This window comes from Haemaphysalis longicornis, unplaced genomic scaffold, assembly GCF_048455015.1.
Source record: "Haemaphysalis longicornis isolate Haplotype H1 unplaced genomic scaffold, Haemaphysalis longicornis Haplotype H1 scaffold_3, whole genome shotgun sequence".
In the NCBI taxonomy this organism is placed as follows: Eukaryota; Metazoa; Arthropoda; class Arachnida; order Ixodida; family Ixodidae; genus Haemaphysalis; species Haemaphysalis longicornis.
Window position 1 is genome coordinate 84,572,834 of NW_027526335.1, and position 22,530 is coordinate 84,595,363.

Below are 22,530 nucleotides of genomic sequence, written 5' to 3' on the forward strand. Positions count from 1 at the left end.
AGTCAGTCACCTACATTTCAGTTTGCTGCGTTATATTGTTACGTGGCGGCAGGACACCAATGAGACGAACGATGGGACGGGGTGAAGCAATCTATTTACAAAATGTACACGGTGGCCATAAGATAGCGCGTGCAAGGACACAGCCAGTTCGTCATCTTCGTCGTTTCGTGCCTGAGCTCACACAGTATGGGACATAGCCCGCCTATGTGTGCCCCGTGACAATATGCTAAACCAAAAGTTCTAGCAAAAAAAGGAAATGTTTTCTCAAACCCATAAAAATAGGCCAATTTTCTGGTGGTAACAAATGAGTTAAGCCTTCTAGTGCTAAAAGAATCGCACAACTTCCCTGCACTGTTGTGGCAAATGTGATGGTAGCACGGAATGTGTTGTGCACAGTCCACATGGTAGGACAGGTGTGGTTGAACTTGTTTGGAAGCCTTCTTTTGTGTAGAAAAAGCTCATCATGCATCTGCTTTAGATAGCCTGGCCTGCAACATAGCTAACATGCCGGTAGGCACAGTATTACGGGATTAGTACTTTCGAATCAAATACATTCCTACAATTTGATGGAAAAATAAAATATGGTGGCATGCTTCTCCAAACAGAGTGGAGAAACTGGATTGGGTAGTTGTAGAGCACCACTTTACTGGAGATTTGAATGTACAAGCTCACGTCAGGACCCGTGCTCTCACCCGCTGCAGAAACCTCACCCACAGTGTGATGCGTGCAGCCCCTCTCTTTTTGGAGAGAATACACTGTCACTCGGCAGATCCTTTCCTCTTGTCGGACAACCTTCATACATTGTGCTCGACAACTGGAAACCTTGTTGCCAGCGAGTCTTTGCCTCCCAAACTCACCAGTCTAATGACATTGGCACTCAGCTTCCCACTTCCTCGAGACAAAAAAATAAATAAAATAAAGATTTCCGGGGTTTCATGCTTCAAAGCTACACCTGGGCAATGGATCATGCTGTAGTGGAGGGCTCCGGATTAATTTTGACCCCTGGAGATCTTTAACATTTGCCGAAACTTCGACACACGGACATTTTTGCGTTCACTTCCATTTGAAAAGCAGCCACATCGGGAGGGAATTGAACCTTGTTTTTTGGGCCCAGCAGCACACTGGCTTAGCCACTGAGCCATCGCGGCAGGTTACTCGAGACGAGGGAGGTATCAAAAAGTTTTCCCCATAACTGGCCTGAAGCTTGCAGTAAACAGTCTTTGCTCAGACTGGAATTTCGCTACTGATGCAGGCACTCCTAATCTTCCAGTCCCAAGGAAGGGACTGCTTATATTTCGGCATTTCAGGTCCCTGTAGCAGCCCATTAAAGGGGCCATGCAGATAAAATACAAGTTTGTTTTATTCGAAAGATTTCATGTTTTATAGGGCCTTCAGCGCTTGTCCGGCAGCACACGATGCTTTATTTACTTAGCCTAAAAGGCCCTTAAAAGGCCCTTAAAAGGCCTGCTTAAAAGGCCTTCAAAAAACAGAAGCAAGACCTAGTGGGAACTCGTAAGGGGGGAAGAGATGATACTTCATCAGCCGCTGGCATGATTCCTGAAGGCATTTCGGTTTCGCGGGTATGTAATGTCATCAATCCACTGTATAACTAGGCACAGTGCAATCTAGCAAATGTTCTTGTTCTCTTAACAATAGTCATTAGTCTTGCTATTCAACAACCAGTGAGCAAAAAAATTACGTAGTTGGCTTGCTGCCATGAATGACGGACTTAGTTTCAGTTTTGAGTTCAGTCAATGTGCCACATTGGTGTAGCAGTGGAGTGAAAAAACTCATATAGGGAAACTGAAGCCCTTTTGCCATAGTAACTGCCAGTGCATATGCATATGACTGCCAGGGGCAAAAGTGAGAGATTATTAGCACAAGGGGTTACACTGTTAGCCAGCTATCAACAGATCTCCACTCTGTTTTTTTCATGCCACCTCCTCGGAAACAGAACCACAATAAGGCATCGCCCGAGGCGTGGCCAGCAAGGCTCACTTTTAAGTGCAGAGCACTTTAAGGGCTCGCCTTGTCGTCGTAGCTCGCTCGCTGGACCCAACGAGAGCCACCAGGCGTTCTGTCCCACAGCGTCCCAGCGTCCCACAGAGGCTTCAAAAGCCAAGCGGTTTATATAGTCATAAGCGTTCGAAACTCATGAATTGCTGGCGCTTTTCATACATCTCCTCGTTGTTTAGCGCAATGAAAACTAAAGGTATACATTTGAGGCAAAATATACGTAATTAACAAGCAGCGCCTGCGTTCATTTAGTTAGGAAAGCTCGTTGGGTTGGTTTTTCCGATAGTAAGCGAAGATAAGTGGCAGTGCAACGCCGGCACGCGCGGGAGGAAAAGCGAGCACAAAAACAACAAAACTTCTGCTGGCGCAGTTTCAGGCAGGGGGCACGCGAGCACTGCGAAGGCAGGAAATTTGAAATGCGTTGGGTGGTAACAGTGAGCGGATAACGGCGCTACACCCCATTATGGCAAATCACTGCTCCGCACTTCCGACAGCTTTCACATTGAGTGAAACGGCTTTAATTTTTTTGCACTTTGTGACGGGCTCTGATGCCACACACAATAAAATTTCTCAGGGTACAAGTCTGCTTATGTGCTTTCAAGGCAAAAGCATTGTGGCTTCCATCTCCCCCTGACAATACTTGTGTCGCTTACTGCTGCACAGTGTTTGCATCTTCCTTCACATGCGTTTTTTTTTTTTCATCTTTCGGGAGCGAATCATTTTGACAGGCAGACTGGCGACACTTTACACCCCAGCTTTCACGAAACCCAGAGTTCCCGGTGGCTGCCATGAACCTGTTCTTCTAACGTGCAATCATGTTCACCTATCCCACGATATGACATCAGTGCAATGCACTGGGCCCCTACTCACTCTGGAGGCCCAGGTTCAATTTATTGTATAGATGGTATTCACTGAGAAGTTTAGCTGTCAATGTCTTCTCTTAGGAACAGTGGAAACGGCCACGGACATTACCGAAGCGCCCCGGACATGGCGCGGCTTGTGCCACTGCGCCCGCACGCCACAGAAAAAAAAAACACCGGCGTGCATCATCTGCTCCGTATCAACCCGATCCTCAACAGTGGTGTCAACAGAGATGTTATTAATTGCACTCACATTGGAGTCAAGGCATTACTTAGTGTTCGGTGGGGTAGAGTTTGGAACGTCCAACACACGTCGAGTGCTTAGCACGGACAAGTACCGCCATCCTGCGGAGCCTGACGTAACCAGTGACGGCGCACTCACATAGTTGCCTGCATGCGTGCCTCGCCAGTGAGTACAGCCTATACAATTGCAATCCACGTTTTTAGTTCTCTCTTTATTGCAGCGGCCATTTTCCGCACTAGACAACCACGTTTCTGATTTTTGTCATGGGACACTTAAGGCTTTCACTTTACAGGGGCGGGAGACAAGAGGGGGAAATTCTACTTTTAATTATGAATCTCAACACGAGCAGACCATCATTTCGCATCGAAAAAAAAAAAAAGCAAAAAGAGATAACAAAGGAGCAATCTCCCCGTCATTCAACCTTAAGTGTGCATTTTGAAGCCCTTTTGCCCTCGCATCCCCGTTGCCATCCAATTTCACGATTTTTTTTTTACTCTCACATGGACTAAGTTGACAGGTGAATCTGGTGCTTAGACTGGGTGGTGGCCACAAAGCACCCCAGCCAAATTCAAACATCAAATAACCAGGAAGCTCGCAGAAAAGATCATTTCTCCCTTTCTCTGTCTGCGCATTGTTTGCACACTTGAATGGTGTCTTTCAAGTGGTACCACGGCTATTGTACAGCTTCCTTTCAGCCATAGCAATGAACACATGCGACAGCCACTTTACAGAAGACTGCAATAAGAGCAAATCAATTTAGAAGAAGAGGTATCCGCTGCGACGAGCCAATCAACCAGCACCACTCCGTGCTGGTGAAAACTACAGTTTTCAAAGTGCTTCCTGACACAAAGGAAGGAGGGAACACATTGATACCAGCCCCACTGCAAGTATCTTTAATTGTGTTTGCAACCAGCCTAGGTAGGCTTAATTGCTCTTAATGTGAAAAACTGTTTACCCTTTAGCAGTGCTGAAAATTCTCAGTTTCATGCTAGGAAACAGAATATTTCTTCATTTTTTTTATCCCAACGCAATACTGAAATGCAAATGGGTTGACTCCATGCCCTTGAACACGCAAACGTGAAGCTTTTAAAAAAAGAATGAACAAGCCGGGCAAATCTACACTGCGAGTTACAGCTATTTCCTGTTCAAATGAAAAATATGCCCATTGTGAGACTGTGATGCTGCGAAGTCTGAATTTCTAATTTCCCGTACTGGCAGGTCTCAATACTACACGCAAAAAGCAACGACTGCTTGAGCATTATTTGCACGATTATCACTCTAGTGAAATTTATTGTAACAAAACTGTTTCATTTTGAGGTACTACAAAGGCATGCAGATCATGAAAGCATGTTTGCGCTGTGAACAGTGGAAGTGTCGCAGCTTACCCAAGTCATAGACGTGGTTGTCAATCTTTGCCAGGCATATGAAATGCAGGTCCACATTTTCATCTGCACTTGGAGCCTGTACAGGACAGAAAAGAAAAAACTAAGGTAAACGAAAATGCTTTGCGTGCTCCGAAGTAAAAGTGCAGCACTTGCATTTACACGGCTACATAACTACATGCACAAAACAAACATAACCCCTTCTTCCATTTTCTGCTCTAAAAACTGCTGGTTTGAATTATCCCGCAATCTGAAATGAGCAAGTTTCAACTACCAAGGTTTCAAGGTAGCATTGCTTGCATTCGGTTAATTAGCATGCATTTGGCATAACTGGTTTCACTTTGTACCAGTGTATATTTTTGTAAGCGAAGAGACAACAAAGAGCCAAACTACAATCTAAAAAAATCCAAAACGTTAGAAGAGGCCGGCTAAAATGTATTACAGTTCGAAATTCTTGTACATAATGGATGCTGGTGAACTAAGTAATATATATATATATAAAAGGTAAGAACAACTTTGCGGTTAACTTGTTTATTATAAATTAGTCCGACAGTTTCGGAAGTGGAACTTCCTTCCTCAGGGACAATCCCACAATGAACACCGAATCCTTATGCACACTGCATGCGAGGGAGAGTCTCTCCTCCTCTCCCTGATGAGGAGGGGAATACGCCAGAGAACGTAAAAAATCGGGTAACAACAGGGCACTTGCTGAGTGGAGAGGATTTAAATTAAAAAAAGAAAGAAAAAGAGGAAAGGCGGTGGTTTTAGTGAGAAAACGGCTCTGGTGGGGGAAGGGAGCGGGACCAAAGGTTTCTGTCGGCCCGCTGCGGCTGGGATGAAAGAGAACTGACAAACAAAATACAGACAACGCATGAGCACAGATGGGAAGAGCGGGGCGGTGGTGTAGTAACTAAGGACGCGGTCTTGGCCCGGCATTTGTTTCGTGGGTTCACCCAGAACAGACCGTTAAACGGAGAATCATTGCTTTTACCAAGAAACCGGTGATAAGTCTACTTTGTTTGCCCTTTGAAGGGCCGCGACATGGCGACAGAGAAAGGCACTAGCGGCAGCCAGCGGCGAGCCGCATAGCGGTCGGACCGCGCGGAAGACAGGGATCAAGTTTATCTCATCCGGATTTATCTATCCCGGATTTATCTCATACGGCGGCATGAAGTTTGAGGACGTCACCGCCGCCCTGGAATATCTACCCCCAACCGTGGAGACACTGGTGCTTCACGTCGGAACTGCTGATATAGCAGAAAGCGGATCGTCCTCATCCCTGGAGAAGTTGAGACGAATGCTTGCGAGGGTTCGCCTCCACCGTCCGGCCTTGAAAAGGATATGTTTGAGCCTGCCCCTTCCCCGCACCCTGAACCGGCGCCGACGAGGGGGAGACTGGCGGTTTGTCAGATCATTCAACTGCGAAGCCTCCCATTTTGTGCGCGAGGTCCGCCGCCTGTGCCAGCGGAAGGAGTTAGGAGCAGACGTGCGCTACATCGATCACGCCTTCCACGAACTACCGGCACGGAGGGTCTTTGCTGCTGACGGGCTCCACGCGAGTTTTGAGGGCGTTGCGCTGCTGGCGGAGCACTTCCGCAACGCTCTCTCGTTCAGGGCGCTCGGCTGGCAGCGGAGACCCTTTAAACCCCGGGCACCGAACAACCCAATACCAGGTGCAACGCCGGCACAGCGGGAACGTCAGCGGGCTCCCCCTTCTCCGGAGGTCTCTCCCACCACAGCTGTGACCCCGAAGACTTCGCCACGCCGGCCCAACGGGACACGCCAGACCCCCCCTGAGACGACTGACGCGGGGGTTCGCAACAACTGACTCCGCCCAAGTAAAGGTACGGCCCGAGCGACACGACCCTGGTCGCGCGCCTTCCTCTCTCTTCGCAAAAGCATAGATAAGCGAGTGCGCTACAACTTGCACAGTGCTACTTTAAAATCATATGCAACAGCACGTAAAATACCTAAAGGACTGCGGCTAAGGCTGACACCGGCAATGACCGATCTTAATGCAGATGAAATGGCGCGGTGGAACAATATTCTTGAGGACGCATCCTTGCAGCTAATGCAGGTAATAATAGGACACGGAGAAAGAAAGACATTAGAATTAGAGAAGTTGGAAACTTCCCTTCGGAGCAGCCCGGAGATATCCGAAATGGAAAGAATGGAACTCAAGAGATACGAATCTCAAAAAGAAGGAGGTGTGATGAACCAAAAATTTAAAAAGATGCGGAGAGACAATATCCCCATTCCAGATCACTCCTTTAGGGAGCAGGGAGTTGGATGCTCAGGAAGCCAAACCAGAACTGAGAATTCTTCCATTCCGGATAATCCAGCTGCTGTACCCTTGGGTGAGGAGAAAAGCGTATGTCCTGTGAGTCAAACCCCATCTGAAAGTTCGGCGCATCCAGAATCCAACGTTGTCAACCTATCGGACGTACCGCTCATAGAATCTGAACTTAAACTGCTGTCAAAAGGTCTCACATTCTGTCCCTCTACGGGTAAATTTAATGAATTTCAGCTGTACCAGGACTTAGACAATTTTGCGAGGAACTTACGCCTTCGTGAATACTTCTACGACCGGGAAACGAACCCAGACAAAAAAATTCCGGGAGCATCAGACAAATGTTGGACACCGAGCGATGGTCGGGACAAACACCTCGATATGTACATTTCGGCCGTTCAAAAAGACGTGTTGAATGCATTAAAGAAAACAAACCCTGTCCGCAACAACCTATCAACTGATGAGCGCAAGGCCCTTTTCTCCCTCCGCCAACGGGATGACATTGTTATAAAGCCGGCGGACAAGGGCGGAGCAATAGTCGTAATTAACAAAACCGACTACATTAGGGAAGGACTCCGACAACTGAGTGATGAGAATTTTTATGAGGAACTTCCTGCGGACCCAACACAGCAGTTCGTATCAAAAATCACCCTTGAACTCACAAGGCTTCTTGAAAATGGCGATATAACTAAAGACATGTTTAAAGCAATGACGCCCACCCAATCAGCACCGGGACGCTTTTACCTACTCCCTAAAATTCACAAACCTGGCAATCCAGGCCGCCCTATTGTATCTTGCAATGGCACTCCAACAGAATCAATTTCCAGCTTTCTTGATTTTATTTTGAAAAACGCAGTTCCCAAAATTCCGGCCTATATCAAGGACACAAACCATTTTTTGAGAGAGATGTCTGGACTGGTAATCCCCCCTGGCAGCTTCCTGGTTACAATGGATGTCTCATCGCTTTACACCAATATCCCCCATTCAGACGGCATCAGGTATACCGTGGAGGCATGTCAAAACGCTGATATGGCACTAGAGATTAATGAGCACGCCCTTACTACCCTACTTGACGTGGTGCTTCGTTACAATTATTTCCAATTCGAAAACAAACATTACCTTCAAATTAGCGGCACCGCTATGGGCACAAAAATGGCACCTAATTACGCGAACTTGTTCATGGCGGCACTCGAGGGACCCTTCTTGGAAGCTCAACCCGTTCGCCCGCTCATATACAAGCGATTCCTGGATGACATCTTTTTTGTCTGGCCGCATGACGAGGCAAGCTTGCATAAGTTCATTTCGGATTTCAACTTGGTCCACCCTTCTATATCTTTTACGCATAATATCTCAAGGACATCGGTGAACTTTCTCGACGTCACCATTCAGGTAGAGGGCACGACCACGATCACAGCCCTATATAGAAAACCCACAGATCGCCAGCAGTATCTGCACTTTGAAAGTGACCATCCACGGCATTGCAAGATGAGCATTCCCTATTCCCAGGCCCACAGATACCGCAGAATTTGCTCTGACAACGCCGACTTTGACCACAACTCCCAACAACTAAAAAATGCCCTCATTCATCAAAAGTACCCAGCAGCAGTGGTCGATGACTCCATCAACAGAGCTCGTAACCTAAACCGCGAGGAAATTCTACATGGAGGGAATCCCAGGAATGAAGGAAGCCAGACAAATCTTGTCCTCACCCACTCATCTGCGTTGCCCAAACTTAATAACATTCTTTCGAGACATTTTAATATACTGCAACAAAGTAGCCGGCTATCTTCAATTTTCCAAAAGCCCCCCCGAGTTGTTTATCGCTGCGGAAAAAACCTGAAAGATATGTTAGTCAGAGCCAAGACGACTGCCATTGAGGGCACTCAACGGGGATGCCAGCCATGCAAGAAAACACGTAAGGTTTGTTCACACATGACTACCACCACTGCTGCTAAAGCCAGCTCCTCAGATTACGTATTCAAAATAAATGCGCATCTAAACTGTGACAGCCAAAATGTCGTCTACATGCTTCACTGTGACATCTGTGGCATGCAGTACATCGGACAAACAGAAACCGCCTTCCGTAAACGCTTTAACAACCACCGTTCTCACGCTAAAACACAACCGAACTTGCCCATTTCAAGACATGTCAGCCTCCCAGGACATTCATTCGACCAAATTAAAGTCACTCTGCTAGAGACCGGTTTTCACACTAAACGGGAGCGCGAACAGAAGGAATCGTACCTTATTTATAAGTTAAAAATGCTGACTCATGGTATCAACGAGAGCGCTGGCAGCATGTCGTGCCTCCGGAGGACCACGGACGTTGATTGACAACAGGAAGTGGATGCACATTGTTCCACCCCCTTTCTCCTAGCATAAAAGTTTTTTTTTTTTTTTAATTCATTCAGGACCACCCGCCATTAGCTCAGCAGACAACGGGCGCATACCGAGAGGGAGCGCCGCCCAAAAAAGCCGCCTAAGCCCCGCACTGCACGTGCTGCGCGATAAATGCTGTCCACATTGGGACAACTAAGAAGGGTAAGAAGAGAGAGGGAGGTGACGTTGAACGGCAGTGCCAATCTGGCCGTACCTTGAGATTGCCGTGTTCTGTTGAGACATAGCGGTGTCGTAATTCAGTGGTTTTCTGTGTCGGCCCTCCATTGAACTTCACGCTTGTCGCGTCGTATGTGTGCCTTTACATTACTCTACGCTGCGGCCAAGGACGGACGGGGTACTCGTCGCCTTCTCTGAACTCGCCGCGCCCCTGTGTAACTTGATCCCTGTCTTCCGCGCGGTCCGACCGCTATGCGGCTCGCCGCTGGCTGCCGCTAGTGCCTTTCTCTGTCGCCATGTCGCGGCCCTTCAAAGGGCAAACAAAGTAGACTTATCACCGGTTTCTTGGTAAAAGCAATGATTCTCCGTTTAACGGTCTGTTCTAGGTGAACCCACGAAACAAATGCCGGGCCAAGACCGCGTCCTTAGTTACTACACCACCGCCCCGCTCTTCCCATCTGTGCTCATGCGTTGTCTGTATTTTGTTTGTCAGTTCTCTTTCATCCCAGCCGCAGCGGGCCGACAGAAACCTTTGGTCCCGCTCCCTTCCCCCACCAGAGCCGTTTTCTCACTAAAACCACCGCCTTTCCTCTTTTTCTTTCTTTTTTTAATTTAAATCCTCTCCACTCAGCAAGTGCCCTGTTGTTACCCGATTTTTTACGTTCTCTGGCGTATTCCCCTCCTCATGAGGGAGAGGAGGAGAGACTCTCCCTCGCATGCAGTGTGCATAAGGATTCGGTGTTCATTGTGGGATTGTCCCTGAGGAAGGAAGTTCCACTTCCGAAACTGTCGGACTAATTTATAATAAACAAGTTAACCGCAAAGTTGTTCTTACCTTTTACCTGACCGTTTCTTCTGGCCCGTTGCAAAACTCATCGAAATCTATATATATATATATATATATATATATATATATATACCGTGTTCTGGAGGTCGTAGGTTTGGATCCCACCCGGCGGGCATTTTTTCTCCACTTTCTTTCTGTCTTTCCGAATTCTTTATCTGTTTTAATGACCTACCACATTCTCCCCTTTGCTTTCCGAGGTTTTCTTGACTGCCAACCCTTATTTCTGCCTATATATATATATATATATATATATTCTTTACACACTCACACACTGTCTTTTAACGGTACACAAAAGAGAAAGGAAAGTTACAAAAGGATGCCTTGTTCCATCTGTGATGTGCCTTTTGGTAGGGCAGAGTTATACAGACTTTCAAGTATGGTGGCTAGTGGTGCTGTTCTTTTAAATGATGCCACAGTCGGTCATTAACACCTGCACCAACTCTAAACAACACACTGCATGCAAATTTAGCAGAGGCAGGTGCCTGCGTTAAAATGTTGTACAGTTTAACCCTGCAGTAACGAAACCGCTGGAGATAGCCTGGAAATTTCCTTTTGCGGGAATTTCGTTGCCTTGAGCATGAAATGTCAACAGGAAAATCACCCGCAAACCGAAAATTTATTTCCCAAAGCCAGTTATATCACTTTGCGAGCCTTACCTTGCAGCAACTTCAGAGCTCAGCTCTTACACTACAAGAAATGGTTCATTGCTAGTCGTCAAGACATGCGAGGACGACCTAATGGTGTCAAACGCATCCTAAACATCCTGCGGGTTCACTTCTCTGCATGTTTTTCTCCTTGATCCTTAGCACTGAGCATGCCTGAGCATGCAGAGCAAAGTCCAACTTCCAGTGGCGTCGGAACTATTTTTTCCCTGGGAGAGCCAAAATTATGCTACCTTAATCATCATCATCATCATCATCATCATCATCAACTATATTAACATTATGGTTGTTTTTTAAATACCTTCTAATGTATTTTCTTTGAGTATTTCTGCAGGGTCTGTACAGTGCTGCACGCACAAATAATCACACTTGACCCATAAACGTGAAACCAAATCAAACCCAGTCAAACATTCACTGAGTCACGATGACTGTGCCCTCTACCTGAGGCAACAGTAGCACCCACGATTCCGTACCTTTCTATTTATATATGTAAAGGAGCTGTGTTCATCTAAATAAATAAAAATTAAAATTTGCAAAAGAAACACATACTTACAGCACATTAATATACATGCATCCTAACCACGAACATACTACGAGACCTGCACATTTATGCTACCAAATGAAGGCTTACACGAAGAATACTATTGACAAAGCAAGTGAGTTAAATATACAGTTCAGTTGAAGAAAGAAGTTATGCTATGCGTTAACATGTACATGTACATTGAACCATGTGCATTTTATTATGAGTACGTGCATGCACAACGAATAATTTGTTTTAATTTTGTTCCAAGTATTTATGATTGTCTGGTGCACCATTATATAAGGAAAATTTCAGTAGTATGATACGGATGCATTCATATATCGTAATATACAGTCGCACTGCTGATATCTCTGCTGAGAACTTGTTAAACTGAGTTTTTATGCTTTGGGGCAAGCCGCTTAGGGAACCATGGTTTTCTAACAAATCTGAATTGGTTAGCGTAAAAAATTATTGTTCATACTGTCCAGTGGGACTGGCTAGTATCATGATTGTACGAGCCGAATACAAAAGGCTAAGCCAATGTACCATCGATCCTTTGATTGATACCGCAGGCATCGAATACTTGGGTGGGGAGAGTAGCTTTTCAAATGCTTCATACGAAGGCCTTCCGAAAACTGGTAACGCCGAACTCACTATATTTTCAAATTTGAGGCGACTCATAAGGGCGAAAAATATGGTCCGATCCTTAGCCATTTTGCCTACAACAAATAAACCTAACTTTGCTGGAGCCGTCTGAAGCACAGCAGAACTATTCAGGTGCCCCTTGACTGGGGGAGCCGTGCTCCCCCATTTGTACATTAGGGGTAGCCACCCCCTGTTCCGACACCCCTGCCAACTTCATCTGTTGACGAAGTTTACCAGAAAGTGGCATCTTGTTGTTCCAATGCTGTTTACAAAACTAGGTAAGCAATGCTTTGTTGATGTCCGAAAAGGTGCAGCCGTCATGGTATTGTTTTGCACACGTGCGCCATTAAAGACCTGTGTCCTTGATTTTCAAAATGGTAGGGCGAACTGCCGGCGGTTCCAACCTGACTGGCGCTATCCTCCCTTCCTCCACTTGGGCCACTGACTTGGGCAATGATGGCTGCCTTATCCTGTAGCGAAAAATACTTCCGCTTTTGGGCTGGTACAGGCGGGCATATTATGAGAGTAAAAGCGCCAATCGCCACACCCGCAATAACGCAGGCACGGCGGTAGCCAGCTAGCGTAGCTCAAACCAAAGCCATGCTGCGAGTCACCATGTGTCGCCCCCTGGTGATGTCGCTGCTTTGCTGTCTCCACAGCCACCTCGCTACATGGTCTTTTTTGTAAACAAATATGGTGGTGGCTATGCAAGTGTGCTGTGGCAGAGTACGCACTTTGAGTCCTCCGTATTAACAACTCATAAGAAGTGCTTAGACACCTCAGAGTGTTCTTTCGCTAGTTTTTCGAACATGCTTTCATTTACACACACAGATGAAGCAAGGATTGCTCATGATGAACTATGTCACTACTGATTGTTATTTTTTCATTTCCAGAAAATTACAGAAAGCGAGGTTGGGTGCAAATTAGTTAGAACTTTGCTGGATTTCCTTTTCGCACTCTGTGGCAGAGCTGGCGCAGCAATCGCACCACTGTTAGGATGCAATACGTCTTGACATACATAAGTATGACTTAGCGGTTGGCATGCATAATAGTATTCACACCAGAATTCAATGCAAGTAGCTAAGACATTGCACAACACCACGTCAAAAAGTGCAACACGACAGCTGCAGGGTCTACTTACCGCAGTTTGTCCAGCCCTAGCACATTCTTCGTTCAGGTCAGCAATCTCCTGCAGAGAAAGTGCACAACCAAATACTTCACGTCTGTTTCAGTAACCTACCAACACACACCTCAGCACCACATAGGCCAAATGGAGGCGACCTCATTCAGTGGCTCAGAACACAGCCCCTTTGTTACAGACTGTCGTTACGGCAGCAGAAGCAGCGCACTCTTACACACATACAACCCAAATCAAGATGCTGGATCACTGATGCCTAATCCCCGGTGTTTAATGACCAACACCGAATCTCCAATTCTAAACTTGCGAAACAGTACTCAAACAATGTTTCTATTTCTAGCAGGGCTGCTTATGGCTTTTCTTATAAAAAGGAGATTACAGGTCCGAATTCGGGCAAGTTCATTCTCCTTGCATTTAGTTTTAACAAGTTAATGAAGCTCTTCCGAGCATGGTATCTGCCAAGCGGCTCGTTTGACAATGCTGGGTTTAGCGATTTATCGTGAGCGTAATCACAGTTCTCTCGACAGTGAATTCCATACTTGTTTAAGGGGGGACACTGGTCTTAAAATAACTTCCTTTATATTTCAAGTGAACTTTGTGGAACTTGCCAGACTTGCTGCTTTTTTCCCACTGATTTAAAACATGCCATTATTTTTTTAGTTGGTCAATTAGTTTCCAAGATAATTGAAGATAATTAGCCAGTTAAGAGTGTTGGTCATAAAACTGTAATCTATATATTTTCCAATACTATGAACCTTGGTGAATGCAATATTCAAAGCAGTTTTTTGATGCATTGCTTGGAACTAACTTTACAGCTCTTTAAACTTTGATGTTTGAAATGGGCACTCAAAATGGTTCCTTGCCACTGGTGCCACCAAAGTTTAATGAGCTGTAAAATTAGTTCCAAGCGATGCATCAAAAAACTGCTTCGATTGTTGCATTCAGCAGGGTTCATAGTATTGGAAAATATAGATATTACAGTTTTATAACCAACACTCATTTGTCTATTGTTTGACTAAAAATGCCTAATTATCTCCAATTTTCTTGGAAACTAATGGACCAACTGAAAAAATAATGGCATATTTGAAATCAGTGGAAAAAAAGCAGCAAAACTGAAAAGTTTCACAAAGTTCACTTGAAAATTAAGAAGTTGTTTTAAGACCAGTGTCCCCCCAGAACTCACTTTGCTTTATCTTGAAAAGCACGTGGCAATACCAGAACCAGGGTTTGAGATTAAAGAACAAGCTAAGGAACATGTTAGCTGTTAGCGTGTTAGCAGTAAGAAAAACTGTTTCATGCCGGTTTCGTAGGCGTCAGTCAATTGTGCGTCCTATGTCCTCTACCAATGCGTGGAACGCAAAATGGCTAATCATGAAGCCCAACAAGTGGTATGCTTGTGTCCTCAAGTAAGCTTGAGCAAAAATTAACAAGCGGCTAATTTACCAGGACCTTCTCTACCTCATCAAGAACCCTGAAACAAGCAGTGAAGAGAATGTATAGCAGCATTTGCCATGCTGTACAGGGCATAAAACAAATACAAGTGCTCAAACACAAAATTAAACATTTGCTAAGCTAACAAAGCAATGTAACGGAAGATGATAGGTGTAACATTAAGGGACAAGAAGACAGCGGAGTGGGTCATGGAACAAACGCGTGTTGAGGACATATTAGTAGAAATTAAGACGACGAAATGGGCGTGGGCAGGGCATGTAATGCGAAGGCAAGATAACCGGTGGTCATTAAGGGTAACAGAGTGGATCCCTAGAGAAGGCAAGCGTGGCTGGGGGCGACAGAAAGTTAGGTGGGCAGATGAGATCAAGAAGTTTGTGGGGATAAATTGGTCGCAGTTAGCCCAGGACCGGGATAATTGGAGATCGATGGGAGAGGCCTTTGCCCTGCAGTGGGCATAGATAGGCTGATGATGATGATGAAGCAAACTCAATTAGCCAATAGGTTTTAAAAATATTCAAGTTTCAGATTTAATATACTGAATGAAATGCCGAATGCATGACAGTGGTTCCAAAAGGACATCCCATGGGCCTCAAGACTATGAGGCCATTTTAGAGATGCCCACACCAAAAATGCGAAAGCAAGGCTTTGTCACAAAGCACAAAGCTTTATTTTTACTTCTCTGCACTGCATGTGTTTTGTTACCAGCTTTGTACAAAATTAACACAGTGGTCACCATGTTCCCAGCAAATCAAGCCTGCAACCTTTCTCATTTTTCCAGGAGGAAGCCTTAGCTAGTAAGAAACACTAACATGGTGCACAGTCTCGAGTCAGGAGCCAACCTGATCTGTTCGCTTGTCAGTATGCCAATCATTTTAACTCAATCCCCTTTCCAAACAACCACCTTACACGAAGTGTAAAATTGTAATTAGCCAGTGCAAGCTTGCAACAAATAATGTGGGGCTCAACATAGTACAGTGACTTTGTGCACTTGCAATACTAGGCTAGCTGCCTTTTTAAAGGAGCCACGAAGACAAAATGCAAGTTTGGTTCATTAAAAGATTGCCTTGTTAGAATCATGCTGACACCACTTTTAATGTAAACTTCTCTCAAATAAGCTGTATAATTAGGAAAGAAGGGAATGGCCATGCGACCCACCAGCTCATTTCCCGCAACAGAACCTATGATATCATACCAGCCAGTTCTGCAATTGGCGGAGGCCGGAAAAAGTAAACGCAAATTAGGCAGAACTTATAAGCTCGCCGAACGAGCTATTTATGCTTAAATTTATGGCACAGTCTTTTTATATCAGTAAGAATGGTGGGACAAAACGAAAGCACGTGTAAACATACAAGTACCGATGCGTACTGCTGTTGTACTGCGCGCACTATGCTTCGTTTAGATGCACAGCACAGTGGGGCTTTGGGTTGTATCAGACGACACTGGCCAATTTACAAAAGCGACGGTGTCTTACATGACCATATTTGTCGAGCAAGCACCATGTTCCAGGAAACGATTATTTTCTCCATGAACAAAAACAAGCCAGGTTTAATTAAATACAGTCACAAACAAACCAAAGGCAGAAAACAACTTGCTACGGTGAGGTGGCGCCATCTAGGTTGACTAACAGTAAGCAAGTCTCCACTCCACACCAAGTTTAGCTGAAAGACCTGTTCCCATGTTTTCATTGCAAACCTCGTTCAAACACGTTTTGGCGCGAAAATCAAAATTTTAGCTTAAATTGATTAATTTCGCAGTGAATAAAGCATCATTTGCTCCCGGACAAGCACAGGGGCACTATGGAACACGAAATTTTTCGAATAAAAAAAAACGGTATTTTGTCTTCATAGCCCTTAAGCTTGAGTAGAACTATGGCAAAACAGACTTACTAGCAAGATTTGTCTATTTAAATGTACCTTTTAAACTTTTTGCGGTGTTCCAGCAAACGTTCAGAACTACAGTCGCTGTTTTTATGGCTTTTATTTACTTTCACCTACACTCGGACACCATACTGCTGACTTCGTTCTTTGAGTGGTCTATACCCACAATTTAGTTCAATAACTAGCACGAGGGGTTGTACAGACCTTCTTAAATGTGCCTCAGGTGGCTCATTTTGAAAGACACATCTCACAAATGCTTCTCAGTAAGCTCAGTGATGGGGGGAAGCTCAGCTTCCCCCCATCACGCACCACATGACCTGGAACTCAACCCGAAGCAATTACTCGCCTTGCACCCCTCCAGGTGGGTTCCCCTTTCTTCAGGTTTCATGGCCGAGGTGTCATCCAAGAACTTCTTCAAGATGCTGCCAGCTGTCAACAATGAGGAGGAGAGAGAGAGAGATGCCATCGTAAACTGATCACCCACCATCAGTAAGAAAATGCCCACTCTTGATTACTACACACCTAACCAACTCAACAATTCCCAACACAAATATGGACAAAAGCCGCTTGGTGTAGTGGAATGTGATAGCTAAGAAGTAAAAAACACCAAAACAAAAGCCTACATATTTTTAAGATCTTTACTACCTATTCACAATTGAAAGCCGCTTTAAACAGCATGTAGTCGTCATTTTCAGCAGCACTTGCCAAATGAAAGCAGCAATTGAAGGCTCATCAGTGAGAGGTGGCTGAATTTCTATAGGGAAAAGTTACTGAGGCTACCTATGTAAAGCCTCTAAGAAGAAGGCCTCGTCAGTCACTACCATTTACTGGAGCATATCTTTGGAAAAGTTGTAAGTATTAAGCCCAGTCCTTTCCCGACAACAGCGCAAAATAGTAATTCATTCCCCGCTAAATTATTTTTGTGTCGTGATTCTGGAAGTAAATTAGAAATATATTTCTTGGGTTAACGATACTGGAAGAAAATCTTAACTTGTAACTGTACTTTCCTGAACTGTGTTCTTTCGGCAGTTCTAATATCCACACTAATGCCTGGACCAAAGCATTGGCTTGCAGTACTCTCAAGCAAATTTGGCTAGCACTGTAGCAAAGAGACCCTCAATAATTTTAGTAGGCTTGTGCGAATAGTGGTATTTTAGTTCGGAGCGAATTCGAAGCCACAACATCTCATCCTTGGTGCCGTCAAGCGCGTTCGCGATGCCACACTTCTGAACGAACGTTCAACCATGGTAGATGAGATTGTGGCCCACGCCTCGCACGCCCATCCTGCGAGCTTCTCCAGTGGCAGACGGTATAGCCGACCGCTCGTTTTGAACGCGTGAGAGCCGCTGCTGCCATTGCTGTTATCAAGCGCGCAAGTGGAACGATTTGACGATTTGTGTGAACGCCGATAGAAGAGCCTAGGCGCCTATGCTTCCTGCGTCCGAAAAATAGTTGCTAAAAGCTTTGGCGCCATCTTGAAATGGCGATGGCGATGGGTGGGACGAAATTTTCACTGTTTCGGCAGCTTCGGTTTCGTATCCGATTCTAACGCGCATGCGATTTTTCCACCTATTTTTCCTGAAAAAAAGTGGGCATTAGAATCGGGTAAGTACGGTACTCCGTTGTTCGTATTTCAATGTATTGTGATTGTATAGTCACTGTGAAAACCAGAGATGTGTGAACTGTGCAGATACTTGCCAGCCCCTTCTTACCGCTCAAGTACAGACTGCACACAATCGCACAAATGCATGCCACTCCCTTGTCCTGGGCACATGGAAATGCTAAATCTCATTTGGTCATGAGGCTTTTCCTTGCACTCCATGACATTTTGAGGAAAGTACACACTGGACACACACAGCTTGATGCCCCTATTGCACTGCTATAGTGTATATGAAAGAGATGTGGGGTAAAATGCAAAATGAAGTTGCAGCTACTAAAACTATTAATAAAAGAAGCCTGCCCAACCTACCAATTACAAAGAATATGGACATTTATATAGTGCGAGGACAACACAAACGCATCATCAGCAGTGTTGTCAAAGCGACAACCTAGGTGGGGGTGAGAAATCTAACAGTGAAGCATCAATGTGAACTGCTCACACAGACCTCTTCGCTTATATTCAAAACACTATGTGCATTGCTACACAGAGGGCAACACTGCTACTCCTATGGTGAAAATGATACCAGCTCACTCGATGGCCACCACCAACGCACTCAACTGTGTAACCAACCCTGCGAAAGCACTTTCCATACACACAAAGATAACTGGGGCAAAAACAGTGCGACACTCACGTCCAAACTGGATTTGATCCAGGCTGTTGGACAGGGCATGCAGCAGGGCCATGGCACCACAGGCGTTCTTGATGGTCTGCTTCATGAAGAAGACCTTGTCGCTCACCACCTGGCCCGCACTCTCGATGTCAGCACACTTCTGCTTGACAAAGGCGTCGTACTACGCAAACAAACGCAAAGAGCATTGGTGTGAGAAGTCAATTCTCTAAGAGATCTGCGCTCGGCTAAGCTATACCACGCTTGCTTCAGAGCTTGAGCTTTCAGCACAGCCCTGTTTAGTACCTGGAGCTGAGCAACAAAAAGCCTAGTTTTAATGCTTACGGTCAACATATTGCAACAACCCTCGCATCCCGGTTTGAATGTGCTGCCTTGGCTTGACGGTTTCATGCCAGGCATCAAAAAAAAACTGGTAGGCAGGGAAGGAGGACGCCAGACACGCTACAGGTGAAGACAAAAGACGACGACTGTGCAGCTCTGAGACTGCAAGTAGCACATCATCTCTGAGGTACAAGTGTGTTTTGTAAATAAATCATAAGCAGTCCTCAGCAGTAACCATCATTACAATATTACTTGTGCCCTCTATTACAGTAAAAGCTCGCTACAAGAGACACTGTTATAAGCGACACTTGGTTATAAGAGACATTTGAATTAAAGCGGTTTGGTTGGTTTTCCTATGTTCGCCATGTTAGCAACATTGCATACAAGAGACCTTGATTACAAGACACGTTTTTTGGTTCCCTTGAGTGTCTCTTGTAACGAGGCTTTACTGTATTTATGCATGAGAGAAGAATGGAGAAAACGAAGAGTAAACTTCTTCACTAAACAAAAATCTTATGCTTGGTTTTCGGGGTGGTTTTCCAAGTCCAGAAAACCAATGGCAATGGCAAAATGAAATACATAACCCAGGACAATGTTCCAAAATATAGTAGAACTTCAATTAGTATCAGACTTTCTCGGGACCATGAAAAAGCATTGCAAAAAGGCGGGCGCCATAAAATCAAAACAACAATTACCCCTACAAATACAGTGTTGCACAACGTATCTGCAAGAAAGTGCAATCAAAACTAAAACTACTGCTTTGCGGGGCTTGGAAACCCAAATCTCAAAAAAAAAAAAAAAGTAAATGCGAAAAGAATAATGCAGTGCAGGTGCCAATCACGCTGTATTAAAACAAACATTGTACCGCAGTCCAGTGCAAAGCATGGCACACACGATCACAACAAACACACGTGGCAGCCTAATCCTGTCAGCGCAACCTCATCGGCGATCCCCTGCAGAGTGGGGGAAATGAACACCTGTACACTGCCCCCGCGACCACTGCACAGCACAAGGAGATGCCAGCAAAGGGAGGGGTAAAGGGATTGTGCAAGGAGCGGGAGGCTGCTGGAGGGGGGGGAAACGAAAGATCAGATGGAGAAGAGAGGTATGCTGGAGATAACTGACTGAGCTGGCTAGCTCAAGGTCCACGGAATGGGCCAGCAGCACTTTCACTTTGCCTGCCAATCAGTTGCGTGCATCGTCGGATAATGCGGATTATGCATGACATCACGTCAGATAACTGACGTTTTTAATGCGTTGTTTTTACGGGAACTTCAGCGGGACTTGACTAGTCCATCATAAAACCCCGGCATACAACCGGGTTCCACTGCACTAGTTACCAGGAAACTTGTTCACTCTTACTAATTTCGCAATGAATGACAGCTTTCTTTGAAGTCCAGTAGCATTAAATTCCGCTACGGCATCTGCCACACATGCTTACAGGTGGCAGCTTAGCAAGGAACTTAATTCCACACGGCAGAGGTCCCGGATTTTCCTCCTCCGGCTTTGTTTCGTGCACACTCCTGCAAATATTTTGCGTCAGCCATGTACATTTGAGAATGTTTTACGTAAGAAATTTCATGCACACTCAGATGTATTTCCTTTTGCCTTTCATCGTTAACGTTTAACCACCTAAAAGAGAACTAGCTCAAATTTGTATTCTACTTGAGGGCAGTCAAGCCCACAGCGTAGTGCCCCGCGCCAAAACTTTGAGCTGCTCACCCACCACACCTGCTTCACGACTACAGTTCTCATAGTACAATTCTCATGAATATCTGCAAGCTTGCTTCACCCACTCGCATAATCACCTTGGACCCAATCAACTAGACCTCGATTTGTAGGTCTCAGTTGACCCCTTGTACTCGGCAAAGTCCCGCAATGCTGCTTCACTGGCTGCAGCTCTGCACACCTTTCATCTGTTGCCACCAGCACATCAGCAGTGCGAGTGACCTCGACTGTGAACTGTGCCATGTTTTGAAGACCCTTCCGCATGTTCTCTGAGACTGCCCTTGCTATGTGAATTCACGAGAGAAGTTAGAGACATAAGTGACCTGTTTAGATGATCGGGTACGTCCAGCGGCATCCTGTTGGGTCCCTCATCAGACACACCATGGACTTACATGGGCTGTGCTGCCATCTTCACAAAGCAGCAGCTTGGCAGCTAGACTGAAGCTTAGGAAGATTTAGAGACATTGAGCAAGGATTCCAAGGATCACCAAACTATATACTACATGAACTCTATACATTGTAGTCCAGCAGTTCTCAACCTCGGTGTGCGCAGACGTCAAGGAGTCTGCAAAGCCCTCCCTGAAACCGTGCCAACACACCATTCTCTTCTTTTTGATAAACCTTGCCAGCAGTGCAAAAAGATGGCTTTGCTGCATGACACGTAAGCTTAACTTCTTTGCGTAGCAGACATTTTCGCATCGACTCTTTGCGCAACAAGCCAGCTGTGGAAAAAATACAGACACGCAAAAAGCAGGCATATCATAGATGTTCGGGCGACTTTCCTTGCAATTGTGTGAGAATACGACATGCATCAGCATTAAATTCCGACAAAACAAAGCAGGCATTCAATAGGTGTACGGGCAACTAACAGCAAGTGCCAATTGCTTGGCATTACGACATGGGCCAACATAGTTCATCATGGGGTAACCCATCACTTCTGCAAGACCAAAAGGTGTCCCAGTGCACCCATCGTTGAGAACTACTGTTATAGGAAACCATGTTCCATATGTAGTCCTTCCTACACTTTTTTTTATACCTATGCTATTTTCTATTCTTTGAACACCCAGAGCTGCTGGCTGAGCTTATACCACCAGGCCAACCTCTGTGTTTCCATTTCTATAAAATTTCTCTACCATGGGCGAGTATATTGCAAGTTTCCTGCTGACATTCCCTATGTAGTGACAGTGACTAAAGGTTCCCCAGCCCTTCCTTTCATACTCTTCAGCATAATAATGGCCTAAACAACTTCACCTCCATGTTTTTTATTCGCAAGGCGCGTGGATGGTGGCGCCGCGCGGTGGCACGAGGAGAAATCACTGCATGGAGGATCGACGAGCGATGGAAGCGTTGGAACCCGCACGCCCGCTCGTCGCCCGGCAGCGTTCGCCCATAGTATCACAGGGATTCTGACGCAGTTTTCACAAGATAAGAAGCACAACATTTACCGGACGCATGTTGCTCTAAAGGGTCTCACGCTTGATACACCGCGTGCAAGAGATTTCAACACGCTGCACGAAAACTAGGAACCGAAACACGAACCGAACACAGTGCGCATGCTGTGTATTGTGATGTTTTATTCCCTCGTCTTCGTGCAATGCTTTTAAATCCTTGCAATTATGTACCAACTCGTCTAAACAACACCTCTGCTGTTACAGGGCGGACGCCTTTATTTTCCGTCCCCTTTACTTGACGTTTGTATGCATA

General features: G+C 45.5%; 1 protein-coding gene across 1 annotated transcript in view; it reads right to left on the reverse strand.

The window, feature by feature from the left end:
- Uch (Ubiquitin carboxyl-terminal hydrolase) overlaps window positions 1–22,530 on the reverse strand; it is a 104,836-nt gene that overhangs the window by 79,656 nt on the left and 2,650 nt on the right. The window contains exons 3-6 of the mRNA XM_077703600.1: window positions 18,781–18,940; window positions 16,836–16,918; window positions 13,164–13,211; window positions 4,506–4,581 (exon numbers count right to left, since the gene is read on the reverse strand). Coding sequence (XP_077559726.1) covers window positions 4,506–4,581; window positions 13,164–13,211; window positions 16,836–16,918; window positions 18,781–18,940 — 367 coding nt within the window. The remainder of the gene's footprint in view (window positions 1–4,505; window positions 4,582–13,163; window positions 13,212–16,835; window positions 16,919–18,780; window positions 18,941–22,530) is intronic.